Raw genomic sequence first — 14828 nt, forward strand, 5'->3', positions numbered from 1 at the left:
CTAGTGGTGTCCCGCAGGGATCGGTTCTGGGACTTCTACTTTTTGTGATATTTATAGATGACTTAGATGAGGGAGTGGAGGGCTGGGTTAGTAAGTTTGCGGACGACACTAAGATAGGCGGTGTTGTGGATAGTGTGGAGGGCTGTCGGAGCTTACAGAGGGATATTGATTGGATGCAGAGCTGGGCTGACAAGTGGCAGATGGAGCTCAATCCGGAGGAGTGTGAGGTGGTACACTTTGGAAGGACAAACTCCAGGGCAGAGTACTGGGTGAATGGCAAGGTACTTGGCAGTGTGGAGGAGCAGAGGGATCTGGGGGTTCATATTCACAGTTCATTGAAAGTTGCCTCACAGGTGGAAAGAGCAGTTAAGAAGGCCAATGGGATGTTGGCTTTCATAAATCGTGGGATTGAGCTTAAGAGCCGTGAGGTGATGATGCAGCTTTACAAAACTCTAGTTAGGCCACACTTAGAGTACTGTGTTCAGTTCTGGTCGCCTCATTATAGGAAGGATGTGGAGGCATTGGAGAGGGTGCAGAGGAGATTTACCAGGATGCTGCCTGGATTGGAGAGTATTGAATATGAGGAGAGGCTTAAGGTGCTAGGGCTTTATTCACTGGAAAGGAGGAGGATGAGAGGAGACATGATAGAGGTATATAAAATATTGAGAGGAATAGATAGACAGTCAGCGCCTCCTTCCCAGGGCACCAGTGCTCAAGACGAGAGGTCATGGCTTTAAGGTTATGGGTCGGAGGTTCAGGGGAGATGTCAGAGGGAGGTTTTTCACCCAGAGAGTGGTTGGTGCATGGAATGCACTGCCTGGGGTGGTGGTGGAGGCAGATACATTGAACAGGTTCAAGAGCTTGTTGGATAGGCATATGGAGGAATGTGAGATAGAGGGATATGCGGGAGGAAGGGGTTGGGTAGTGTGAGGGTGGTCTGATGGACGGCACGACACAGTGGGCCGAAGGGCCTGTTTTGTGCTATATGGTTCTATGGGTTCAAGTGCTGCCAAATGCAGCCCAGAAGTGCCACATTGCTCACCACACCCCATTCAAGAGCAGCCCTCCCAAGGACCCTGTTGTTCTCTCTACATTGAACTGTGCAGCAATGAGGTCCATTTCATTGCTGAGGGAGTGCTGGGTTACCAGCCCAGCAAATAAAAATATACATCTTAAAAACCAGAAGTGTTTCACACCTGTGCACACTTGGACTCTAGGACCAAAAGCTCTGCACGGATCAATGCTGAGGGCAACACTAAACAAAGGGACTGGTGTACTTTGAAACAAAAGGCAGCCCAGGTCCAGTTAGTAGTATCTGTATCCAAGTCAGGTTCAAATTCCACTCGAGACCATTTCCTTCCAACATTTAGCTTTTGAAGGAATTTTGACTGTTTTCCAATACAATTATTTCTGCTAAATTCAAATACTTAAAATTTCCACATACTCTCCACTTTGTAGCAGTTTCCAAACTTGATTTGCTGTCATTTGTTCTGTGGGGTTGATGTTATTTAGCAAAAGTCCAAAACCTGCAGTTTGTTCCTCAGGCACTTTGGTACAAGGTTCAAGTGAGCAGCCATCGACTCAGCTGCATCCATTACCTTGTGTCCATTTTTGCTACCCAGTGAAGTCCAGCCAGATTCAACTGCTGCGGGTCAAATAAGGGATTTAAAAAGTCTTCAGCCATGGATCCAGTCCTTTACCATACTGACCATATTCCAGCAAGCCATTTCTGCACTGCAGTGTGGGTTCAATGGCTGGGATGGGATGAGCTGGACAGCAGCCTCTGTGGTAATGGTTGGATTGTGAAAGGGAAAGTTAAATCCTTTGGTTGGTACAAGGTTCAGTGAGAGCATGGGATCAGGTTTCAGTTCTACCCCTCAGAACAAAGTTGTGATGACATCAGTTTGCTCACTTCTTCCTCACCAGTCCCCCCATTCCTTCAGGTTATTCTCTCCTCCCAATGAGAACAGGCTTTTAAACCCATAATTTACTCCAACTCCATACACACTATGGCTAAGTCCACAACATTCAGTTTGTGCATGAAGATCTGAAGGATGAAGTCAGTCACATTTGGAGTATTTTTTTTATTTGCATCACAAATCACACCCAATACAAAGTCCAAAATGCCAGAATTTAGTCTGAAGTCACATGAAAAACAAACACTCAGTAGTTTACATCACAGGGAGGAAATAACTCATGCCTTTCCCAGGAGACCTCATGTTTGGAGCACCTATGAAACATTCAGATGTAAAGTGCCAATACAAAATGGTGAAGCTCAAATTTTAAGTTTACAATAAAATCAACATTTATTCAGTCTGCAGCTGAGATAATGAGGTGAACGGTGGACCTATCCCAGCACAAGGCTAGAGACTCCACCGGGTGGGACTTTCTTGGGCCGAAATGATTCAGGTTGAGCAGACACTGGGCTGGGCACGGACTCTTCCTTCTCTCCCTGGGCCTCTGGTTGGTTTGCAGTTTCAGCTGGGGGACCAAAAAAAAGACAAAAATTAGACCAAAGATCTGCAGTTCCACGTGAAATAGGAAATTTTTAAATTCCTATTTATTAAACAAATTATTGAATGGTTACACCTAACTCAATACAGCAGTGCAAAATTAGACAAGGCAAACACAGCATTAAAGGACAATGCAGAGGGCATTTGATAAACAGCACTTCTACACAAGCATGAAACCAACAGCACCCACAATGTAGCAACAGCAGTTAAACATTCTCAACAAATTGGAGCTTTAATTTGGACATCATCCTTTGGGTACATTGGCGCAGAGGTGAGCCACTATTTCACAGGGACAAGGTTACAGAGCAGGATGCTGACAGTGAGAGTTCCCAAAGGAAACTCTGAACATACTACCTCACAGGAATGCATGGAATTTTCAATGGGACCTTTACCACTGAACAAAGACCGGAGCTCCCAAGGTACAAATTGTAGGCAACATGGTCTATCTGAAAGGAAAAAAGATGTCAGGAGATTTTGGGCCTTTGCTGCTCCACAGCCTGAGACAAGCTGAGAACAGGAACTGTTCAGACACAAGAACTGAAGCAGCACTGGATACAGACCATGGCGTCAAATGTAGAACAAGGCTTAAATGTATATTGGAAATAGCTTAACTGCTCGACTGGATTCTGTGGGTCACATGATTTCCAGGAAGAGGAGAGAAAACCACAAGTAGGTCACAGATGAACAAATCACTTGGATATCCAAGCACAAGAGCACATTTGTGGTCATCCATGTGTGCATCTAACTGAACTTCACGTAACAAGCTTATTGGGCAAAGCATTTGGCATTGCTTGGGACAGAGAGTTTAAAGGATTGGGACTGTGCATACTGTTAACCAGGATTGTTGCATGTGCAGTAGAAATTTAGCCCAGTAATGTTTGTCTCTGGTTCTCTCTCCACCTCTCCAAATCCACAAGAACTATTGAACTGACTGCTCAGATCCGCACATTACAGACTCAGACAAGGTTACAATGGAGGAGAATGCTTCCCTGGGAGAGTGGGTCTGGCTGATCAAACACAGGCAAGCTGGTGCAGAAGGTTGACCATTCCAATGGTTGGAATCACTCCTTGCACAAAGATGTCACACTTGCCAGTCAGACTCAGCAACTGGCTGTTGACACAAAGACCAGCTGAGAGAAGGAATAACAGATAATGCTAGGTTATTGTTTCAGGTCAATGAAATTCACTAGAACTGGAAAAGTGAGAAAAACAAGTGTGGTTTAAACTGTGGGAGGAGAGGCTGAGAACAAGGGGAATGTTTGCGATTGGCTGGGGAACAAGATTGTTCAGGTTGCAAATGCTGACAGGGCCCGAGAGATACTGATGAATGATCAGTTTTGGCTGATCTGTCTGGGGAGGTGTAAATAGAGGGAGGTGAATCAGGCCAGTAGAGAAAAGCACTGGAACTTGGGCTGAAGAACCAAGCAGTTGCTGGAAATCTGAAATAAAATGCTGGACATTCTCTAATCAGGTGCATCTATGAGAGACAAACTTTACTGAAGTTGCAACTTGATCCTGTATCAGAACTGGCCAGTTTGAACAAATAGCAAAGGCTGGTTTTCTGAAATTGCGGAATTTGACAGATTGAGGGCTGCAAAGTGATTCGATGAGAGATGCTGTGCTGTTCCTCAAGCTTGGGCTGTGTTGGAACATCGTAGGCCAAAGGTGGTGGTCGGAGTGGGGTGTAGAATTGAAGTGACAGGCAACCAGCACCAGTCAACCTTGTCGACCAATGAGGGCGTCCTGCTATAGCAGTCAATCCACATTTGGTTTCTTCATTGCAGAAGAGCACAGCACAAGCACCAATTTCAAAGTGCAAGTGGCCACTACTTCATGTGATGGGAGTGAGAAAGGGCAGATGTTGCATGGGAAGCTGCCGTGGGAAGGGGTAGCCAGGAAAAGATGGAAGATCAATCTTGGGAGTTGCTGGAAGAACAGTCCTTTTGAAACGCAAGAGGGAGGGGAAGATGCAGCGAACGGTAAGGTTGGTGGGATGGGAGGCAAAGACGAGCAGAACCCTGGCACTGGGTGATAGGGGGAAGAGAAGTAGGTCAGATAAAAGTAGATGCATTTGAGAGCCTCATCAGCCATGGTCACAAAGAGAAGGACATCCAAATACTGGTGTGGAAAGTCTCACCTGAACAGATACCAAGGACCCAGAGAAACCAGGAGAATGGAGTAGATTACTTGCAGAATGCAAGGTGGGAGAAGCTGCAGTCGTGTTGTGGGAGTCTGTGGGCTTGTAATGGAAGTCAAGAATCAGATGCGGATCATGTGAAAGTGAACAGTGTGAAAACTGGAAGCAAAGGTAACAAATTGAGTTCTGTACAACTGGAGGAAACAGCACCTGTACTGTCAATACACCAGAAAAACGGAGCAGACCCAAGCAGGAGTGTTTCCAACATCCCAGGAGGGACAGGCATTGCCAGGATTCACGTGGCTGGAGAACGCGCGTGGGGTTGAAGTTGTTCAGTGCGAGGTGTTGAGCAAGGCAAGTCATAGCAGAGGGGGATTGGCTGGGCCTCTGGTCAAGTGAAAGGCCCTCAGACCTACCTGGTGTGGGGCTGAGGTGGTCGAGGACTAGATGTGTGGTGAAGGTGAGCTGACTGGGGGCAGGAAGTTGGAAACTACCAAAGTGGCAGAGGACAAAGGTGTCAGGCATGTAAGTGGGAAGGGGCAGGACAAGGGGAGAAAGGACAGAGTCACAGTAGGACAAGGCAAGTTGTGGGACAAGAGCAGGCTGAAGTAATGAGATTTTTGCCAGGATAGTCCTGCTCATACTCAGAGGTAGAAGCTTTACAAATGGGATCAAGTGATCGAAAAAACTGGATGAGAAAAAAAATTAATAAACTAGCTTTAAGAAATAAAGTACTGGTCAGGCAGCATCTATGGAGAGAGAATCAGTGTTTCCGATTAGTTACCATTTTGGGCTACATCAGACAGATGCAACAAATTGCAGCGTGGTGTCCAAAGGTTATCGGGCCTGGTACACGATGCCAAGCCTTTTGTTATCCAGCAACACGATTGAGAAAATGACAAAACTCCGAATCGACAGATAGCCCATGTTCGGATCCCTGAGACAAGAGAATCTCTAAAGAATGAAGAGGATGTGGCATCTTAGTAGAATTTGCTACACCACCATTTGGCCAGTGAAGATGAGAGCTCCAAATAAAAACACTCTTGCTTGTGCTCTACAAGTGTTGCAGTGACCAACTTGGTCAAAGCATCCCCAGCTCAACCAGTGCTCAGCAGCAGCCACTGGTCAAATCCCTTGTATCCAGAACACCAGTGTTTGCCTTCACCTTCAAGGGACAGAGGTTTACGTGGACTTGGTTGGATTCCATAGCTGCCCACACGGAGTTTCTTTGGGTTAGTCAGTGCAGTCAATGTATGCAGTGTTTTCTGTTTTCAACAAGTAGGAGCAATTGAAGCTGCGCTGCTGAGTTCCAGGTTAAGAACCCCAGGAAGACATCGGGCAGGAGATGGCCCAGTTCCTTGGACTAGTCCTTTGATCTGGAGAGTGGGCTAAAAGTAAATCATTTCAGGAATTGTGCCAACCAGATTTAGTAACTATGCTCCAGTGATTAGCAGACAACCACACAGAATTTATAGAAGTAGCTCCATATACTTGTGCAAATCCAAATGAGGTAACAACCAAGTCCCATACAGACTGCTTAGCAAGTGAAATGTGTTCAGTTATATGTTTCACCAGTTGTAGGCAGGGTATGTAATCCACTGTACAATGACACTATCAGCCATCATGGAAGAGTGCAGGAATGGAATTGCAGTCGTATACACAACAGAATGGCAGGGTTGTGCCTAACCTTCCCCTGGAAAGCTCACAAATGAACTAAACCCAGAAAATAAACAAGAGGCCATCTTCCCAAAACATGCCTCAGGCCCCCATGGCCAGTGGCAATCCCAATTCAGTGGCAGACCATGACATGCACCATGAGGCAGTCTGTGTAATGGTGAATTTGATAGAGGTGAGATTACTAGATTTGTACAAAACAAAGTTTTCCGGGTGAAAGACAGGAGAATTAGTTAAAAATTCTAGGAATGGACCACTACCTAAGGGGGAAATGGATCCTAATTAGCAGATTAGGCTCAAGAAAACCTGTAGTGTAGGTTCTGCAAAACAGATCAATGTCTGAAAGCAAAACATGTGCTTAGCAATTTAAGACTGTGTCAAGTTAAGGGAGTGATACAGGTGTCACTGGCAGGAGAATATCCCCAGCCTTTCAGGGATGCTGCTATGTTAACTCACATTTGCAAGTGTGCAATTCCCAAATCTATTATTCCACATGGAGTGCACTGGGAGAACACCGAGTGGATGACAATTCCCCTATGTATATGCCCCGGTGAATGGGACCATGTGGGTGGCGCTAGACCTGACCAGATGCAGCTGCTCAGGATGAATCTTCCCTTGTGATATGGTGAGATGTGTAGGCCATGTATGGGTTTGATTAGGATGGGACAACCAAAGATGTCTCTTCACCTAGAATGGTGAAAGCAGAGTGGTGACCATCTGACATGCAAATTTCTATGATTCTATGTAATCTAGTAATCACGGTCTAAAACAGAGTAACACGATCAAATTCCTTGGAGAAATATGGATAATGGTTTGTAATTGAATTAATCCAAATTTTCAAAAAAGTCCTGATATACAACCATTACGTCTGGCGTGACTGTAAATACACAGAAGGGAGATTGTAAGCAGATTTACACAGGATTGACGAGGCAGGAAAGGATGCTCCAGGAAGAACAGCCACTTGTACTTTAAAACAAATTGACCTGTTATTACAAATACATTTTCACTTTTTCAGAAAATTCCATTGGAAGGAAGGTGTAATTATAGGATCTGGCAATGCAGGAAGACTTTAACAAACTTGTAGAATATGCACATGGTTAGCAACTGAACTTTAATATAGCCAAGTACGAGGTGATACACTATGGTAGCCAGAATAAGGAGGCCACATTCCTTAGAAAAATGAAATGGGAGAGACCTGACAAATCATGATGCAGGCAAATTACCAGAGGCTGGTTAGAGAAGCATTTTTCATTAAGGGTCAACAAGCCATTGGCAGGTCCCGATGGCCAAGTGTGACTAATTGTTTGTACCACACTATTGGTATTACAAGCACATCTCTGTCAAAGATCACTCAACTAGACTGGCAGTTGCACAGAAATAAACTCCTATGGACACAAACTACAACTTAATTGGCTATTGAAATGATCATAACCATTGGAAATGGACCACTATTAGTCATGGCAGTATCCACTTCATGAAATATTTGGCCAGGTGTACAGGAGATAAGGATAAGTACAGGGCTTGGTTAACCAATATACAATGAGACATCAAAATTCAGTATGTACAAACCTTGTTTAAATTGTGAACAGATAACATTCTGCATTGAAGCACAATTTAGAACATGTTACACAAATTTGAATAAAAAAGTTACCCACCTAGAAGTAGCCCAAGTAAAACTGAATAATTTGCGGCTTCACTAACTTTTATTGCTCATCTTTTAGAGGGCAGTTGTGGAGTTCTACAGAGGTATCTTTTGAAAACATGAATTTTACCAAGACATGTAAAGGCATTTACTGATGCAGAGATTACCAAGGGTTTTTGGCTACTGTGGAAATCCCATGTGCTGACTTTAACAAAAATGCATCCCTAAAGGAAATGTGTGGGCTGCCTGACAACCATAATGACCAAGGTGGAGGAAGTGTGGAAAGAACTGTCAGGAGTTACCTGCAGATATTTTGGCAGCACCATAATTTGGTGCTGCAGATGAAAGTACAGATAAATGTGTTTTACAATTATATAGTTTTGTTTCTCCAAAAGAAATACTGTTTAATAGCTTTGAAAGTTGAAAGGGGGCAACACTTTGGCTTCCCTACCCATCTTTTGTCAAGAATAATGTCTAAGCTAACATCTGCCCACAGGCTATGCACCCAATGCAAGAAGTAGATGGATGAAATACCCAGGTCTACCATGTTCCATTGCATAAAGCCAAAAAGCAACTCTGGGTCAAGTAAAAACAATATATAGTGAGACGCAGAGTCTCATGCAGTTGGCTGTAGACGTAGTCAATGTTATTGGTCCAAGTGCACTGAATCACCAGGAGTTTCGGGCATTACTGGAAGCGTATGAGACAGTATAACTATGCACAATGATTCAAGATGGGCATCTTATGGCAGGGTCCTTAAATTGTTTTCTTCCCTAGATTCACAAATTACTTGAAAGGGAAGGAAAAAGATGGAGAATCCACAGTGGATAACCTGGCATTGACTGACATCCTTTCCACTAGAATTCAACAAATCTCCGGTTAGATGAAAAACAAACTTCCAGTAACACAGCATCACAACCATTTTTCAGAACAAGATTACAACATTTCCAGAGTTCACTTTTCAAAACTCAGTCTCAAAAATTGAAATATTTCAATTACAATTCATTTGTACAAGCTGTTGGAAGAACAGAGGGTGGTATTAGAACAGAACAGTACAGCACAATACTGGCCCTTGGGCCCACAATGTTGTGCCAACCTTTAAACCTCACCTAAGATTATCTAATCCCTTCCTCCCACATATCCCTCTATTTTAAATTCCTCCATATGCTTATCTAACAATCTCTTGAATTTGACCAACGTATCAGCCTCCACCACCACCCCAGGCAGCGCATTCCATGCACCAACCACACTCTGGGTAAAAAAAAACCTTCCTCTGATATCTCCCTTGAGCCTCCTACCCATTACTTTAAAGCCATGTCCTCTTGTATTGGGCATTGGTGCCCTGGGAAAGAGGCGCTGGCTGTCCACTCTATCTATTCCTCTTAATATTTTGTACACCTCTCTCATGTCTTCCCTCATCCTCCTCCTCTCCAATGAGTAAAGCCCTAGCTCCCTTAGTCTCTCCTCATAATCCATACTCTCCAAACCAGGCAGCATCCTAGTAAATCTCCTCTGCACCCTTTCCAATGCTTCCACATCCTTCCTATAATGAGGCAACCAGAATTGGACACAGTACTCCAAGTGTGGTCTAACCAGAGTTCTGTAGAGCTGCATCATTATCTTGTGGCTCTTAAACTCGATCCCTCGACTTATGAAAGCTAACACCCCATAAGCTTTCTTCACTCCCCTATACACGAGGCAACTGTCAGGGATCTGTGGATATGGACCCCCAGATCCCTCTGCTCCTCCATACTACCAAGAATCCTACCATTAACCTTGTACTCCACCTTGGAGTTTGTCCTTCCAAAGTGTACCACCTCACATTTCTCCAGATTGAACTCCATCTGTCACTTCTCAGCCCAGCTCTGCATCCTATCAATGTCCCTCTGCAATCTTTGACAATCCTCCACATTATCCACAACACCAACCTTTGTCATCTGCAAATTTGCCAACCCACCCTTCTACCCCCTCATCCAAGTCATTAATAAAAATCACAAAAAGCAGAGGTCCCAGAACTGATCCTTGTAAGACACCACTAGTCACAGCCCTCCAATCCGAATGCACTCCCTCCACCACAACCCTCTGCTTTCTACAGGCAAGCCAATTCTGAATCCACATGGCCAAGCTTCCCTGGATCCCATGCCCTTTGACCTTCTGAAGAAGCCTACCATGTGGAACCTTGTCAAATGCCTTACGAAAATCCATGTAGACCACACTCATCAATCTTCCTGGTCATGTCCTCAAAGAACCCTATCAGGCTTAAGAGACATGATCTGCTCTTCACAAAGCCATGCTGGCTGTCCCTGATCAGACCATGATTCTCTAAATTCTCATAGATCCTATCTCTAAGAATCCTTTCCAACAGCTTGCCCACCACAGATGCAAGGCTCACTGGTCTGTAATTCCCTGGACTATCCCTACTACCTTTTTTTGAATAAGGGGACAACATTTGCCACCCTCCAATCCTCTGGTACCATTCCCGTGGACAACGAGGACTCAAAGATCCTAGCCAAAGGCTCAGCAATCTAAGTCAGAATTCTAGTCTAAATTCAAAGAAAGTACAAGGAGTTTTCTAATTGCATTAACTCCCTCCACATGTGTGTCATCTTTGTCACATTTTTGACTGTGCTAAACAGTGCAATGAAATTGTGGAACTTCAGACAAATGACATCATGAAGTTTGAACTGGTGGTTATTTCCAGAACATGGCCTCTGATAGACAATCAAATATCTTGACAGTATATTTACCTATAAATGCACATTTTCAATATGAAGGAGGAACAAATTTGATCTAGCTTAGTAAGATTATGATGACAGACTACAAATACTACATGAACAAAGTCAAGCAGCAACAACAGGTTTTAAAATCAGAACAGAATAATACAAACCTTAAAGTTTACTTGCACAGCTGCCTTTGAAATACCATACGTTTTCCCTTTTTAAATAGAGGATTATTTATCATACTTATTTAGCACAGACTTAGTTACACAAATCACTCTAAAAGTAGAAGCAGCAAGCAATGTGTTAAATTTGAGCTAGTGGCCAAAATGGTCCCTGCTTGAAAAAGTGAATAGGGCTGGGTTAGAGGGTCATTAAAAAATGAAATGCTCTGAGGTTAATGTCTAGAGAAAGAGTGTTAAACTGAGCTCTGACAACAGTTCCAGTCTCATTACCTGATGCCTGCATGGTTTAATGGTTACCAGTCTCATCCAAGTCGGAAGCTAATAGTTTCAGGTTCACTAAATGTTGAAACAAAATATAGAATAAGATTCCACTGCAGTAATGAGGGACTGCTGCAATCTGATGCCATCTTTTTATTGAACTCCCATTTGTCTAAGTCAAGTGGAAAATGCATGGCATTATTTAAGTGCACATGCCCAATAACAGACTAACAACCTGTCAGAGAAAGACTCAGTTAGACAGAGGAAAAGATTCAAGGATATTCTCAAAGCCCCCATGAAAAAAAAGATGTAGCATCCCAACACATGCCTGGCAATCTGAAGCATGAAGCAACATTCAGAATAGTATTGAGAACCGAAGTCAATGCATGAAGCGTACACGAAGCCTGCTAAATCACACCTCACAAACCATTCATTCACCCCACCTGGCCCATCAATGGAAGGGTCTGTAGTTCCACATCAACCTCTGCTTCCTCCGAACCCAAAGTGGAAGTAAATAATTCTCAATCCTGAGGGACTGCCCAAGAAAAAACTATCCAGCAGAAATTTCCAGAGCATGGTTACAATATCCAAATTACTACCACAAGCCAAAGTACTTAAATAGTTGAGACAAACAAAACAGAACTGAAAGAAGTTAGCATTAAAAATTAGTGGGACTCAAAAACAGATGCATTCCCAGGGTTTGATGACCTCCTTTTCAAGGTGCTGGAAAGTGGTGGCTATGGATCTGGACATTAGTGGCAAGGTCACCATTTACTGCCCATTGCTAATAGCCTGTGGTGGTGAACCACCTTAAACCACAGACTCCCAATTCGGTTGGGGAGTTCCAGGATTTGGACACAGGAACAATACATTTTCAAATCAGGAATGACACCGACTTGGAGGGCAATGTTCCCTAGCACTTACATCCCTTGTCCCCAGTGATACAGGTTGCAGGGTTGGGAGATGCTGTTGGGTCTGAATCCACTGAGTAGAAGGAATGAGTATGGTGATGAAGTGCCAATCAAGCAGTCTGCTTTGACTTGGATGGTGACAAGCTTCTTGGCTGGATGAAGGCCATTCCAATATTAAAAAGAGGAAGAGGACTTCATTTTCCTAAAATGTGGCTTACACATGGTGGGAAGGCTTTGGGGTTTCCAGTGCAGTCAGGATAACCAGCCTGACCTGCTCTTATAGCCACAGTTTGTGTGACCAGTCCAGTAGAGCTTCTGGTCGATGGTAATCCGAAGATTTTGATTGGTAACTTGACAATGACAATACCATGAATGCCAAGAGCAACATGCCTGAAGACTTAGAAACTGTCATTGACTTGCATTTGTGGCACAAATGGTACGAGACTCATCAGCCCATGCCTGAATGGAACCTGGTCTTGATATGTGCAAGCATGGACTGACTTCACTTGCTGAGGAATTGCAAATACAATTGAACATTGTAATTATGAAGGCACATTCCTACTTCTGACATCCCTATACAAAAGGATACATTTGCAACTGAGGTAAAACAAAGGTTCACCAGATTGATTCCTGGGAGTTGGAGTGGAAGAGCGGTGGTGGTGGGGGGAATAGGGGTGGTTTGTCCTGTGAGGAGAGATTAAGCAGACTTGACTTCTACTCAAGTTTAGAGTTCTTAAGGGGCCTTGGCAGGATCGTTGCATGAATGCCATTTCCACCAGTTGCCTCTGGATTTAGAGATACTAAGTAGAATGAATGGATATGAGACAGGGTGTTGTTGATGTGGGAATAATGCAGGAAAGTGCCACTGAGGTAAAATAAAAACCAGCCATGAATTTGCTGAATGGCAGGGCCAAACAGGCTACTCTTATTTTTTTTTGGCTTCCTTAATAGTTTGCTAATGGAGTTTGATAAAGGGCATGAAGAGGCTCAGCCAACAGCCCCATTCAAAACCTATTGGAATACGAAAGCTGAGGAATTTTGATTGAGAGCAATTCAAGCCATGTCCTTTGGATGAAACCAACCAACTTGTGTTAACTTTCCCACACCAATACTCTCAACAAAAGTTCATGTTTTCCAACTTACAAATTTAAACTATTGAAAGACAAGTTCATGTCTCCATCCTGGACAATTTTGAATTAACTTTGAATATAATTTTTTTTAAAACTGTAGCTGGCAACCAAACATTGTACACTTAATTTTATCTGTTCTCAGGCAGATTTTTGATAAAGATTCCAACACTGAAACCAGTCATTTGTTACTTCAAGTCTGTCCTCAAGTACACTGCACAAGCTGTTCCATACCTATTAATATTCCCTTCAAAAGGTTTTATTGAAGCAGCTTGCAGCACAGTTGTACAAATTACCCTCTAATTTTCACACTCATTTTCAAACTGTAAACCAAGGTAGGGAGGGAAACAATCTCATTTACTCGAGCACAACCTTTAAAGTTGCCACCATGTGCTTCTGAGCTTTCCAGCTCCTGGGTAAATGCCTCAAGCTTCCTTGCTTCTTCTCTTTCCTCCCGCCCCGCCCCACCACCATCCCGCCCCACCACCATCCTCCCCCCCCTCCCACCCCATAATCAACACTGGGTACTGGTTAACATGCAGGCAAGTTTACACTGCATCTCCATTGTTTTCCAATGCTTCCTATAATTAAACACCAATTCCACACAACATAACTCTGGCCTAACATTCTGTACAAGTTCAATATTCTCTGGTTTTTATATACTTTGAGATATTGAGGAGAGACTAAAGTTTTGTTTTACACACCGAAGATGGCAGTGAAAACTTGATCCATCAAATCTTGCTAACTCAAATCCTTTCCCTCCATTGGCCACTTATCTATGCACATGCATCTTCCTTAGTTTTTCATCATGATTTACCACATCAACTTAGGGTTTCCTATTGCTCCTCCAGAGGCCACATTTAACAATTTTAAGTGGGACAATTTCCCTTCAAGACAGCCAAATACAAACATCTTCAGCACACACCAATGCTGCACTAGATTAAAGCAATCAGATCTAAAGCTGTGGGGGATAAAGCCATCTACCTGGCAAATTCATCTCCGTCAATCATTCTTTGCACAAAATAGGAGGCCAGTCTGCCCAAGCTTGCTCCATCGTTCAAAGATCATAGCTGATCTGATTTTAACCTCAACTTTACATACCCATCTACCGGTGACAAACTTTCACCACACTCCCACCGTTGCTCATCAAGAACCTATTAATCCTGCCTTAATATATTCAAAGAATATTCCTCAGGGCAGTGGAAGCAGACTACAAAAGATTCAAAGAAATTGTACCATGTCTTAAATGTGCAAGTTACTTTATCATGACCCCTTGCTTGAGATTCTCCCACAAGAGGAAACATCCACTGTCAGAATCTTGTTTCAATCAAATTGCCTCATTCTTCTAAACTCTAGCAGATAAAAGCCCATCCAAACTTTCCTCAAGACAACTTCCCAATTCAGGTATCAGCCTAATAAACCTTCTGAACTTCCAATATTAACATCCTCAAAAATAGAGATCAATATTGTACATTGTGCTCCAGATGGTGGTCTCACCGATATCCTATATAACTGATGCACAACTTTTCTGTATTCAATTCCCCTAACCATACAATATTGCTTGCTGTAGCTGCTTACAAGCTTTTTGAAAATCACATAGGTCTTGCCTTGCTAAAAATCACTAAATACCAAAATTTCACCCATGCTGACAACATTGCTCTGCT

The 14828-nt window shown here is 43.4% G+C and overlaps 1 protein-coding gene across 3 annotated transcripts in view; it reads right to left on the minus strand.

The window, feature by feature from the left end:
* Positions 1 to 2069: 2069 nt before the first annotated feature.
* Positions 2070 to 14828, minus strand: part of LOC127580086 (jupiter microtubule associated homolog 2-like) — a 54744-nt gene continuing 41985 nt past the window's right edge. For 2 of the 3 annotated variants that reach the window (XM_052033294.1, XM_052033295.1), the window contains one exon: positions 2070 to 2481. In XM_052033294.1, coding sequence (XP_051889254.1) covers positions 2348 to 2481 — 134 coding nt within the window. In that variant the 3' untranslated portion in view covers positions 2070 to 2347. Of the gene's footprint in view, positions 2482 to 11138; positions 11205 to 14828 lie in introns of all 3 variants that reach the window. The other variant, XR_007957777.1, reaches the window with a different exon arrangement.

The sequence above is a fragment of the Pristis pectinata genome, chromosome 18, assembly GCF_009764475.1.
Source record: "Pristis pectinata isolate sPriPec2 chromosome 18, sPriPec2.1.pri, whole genome shotgun sequence".
NCBI classification, from domain to species: domain Eukaryota; kingdom Metazoa; phylum Chordata; class Chondrichthyes; order Rhinopristiformes; family Pristidae; genus Pristis; species Pristis pectinata.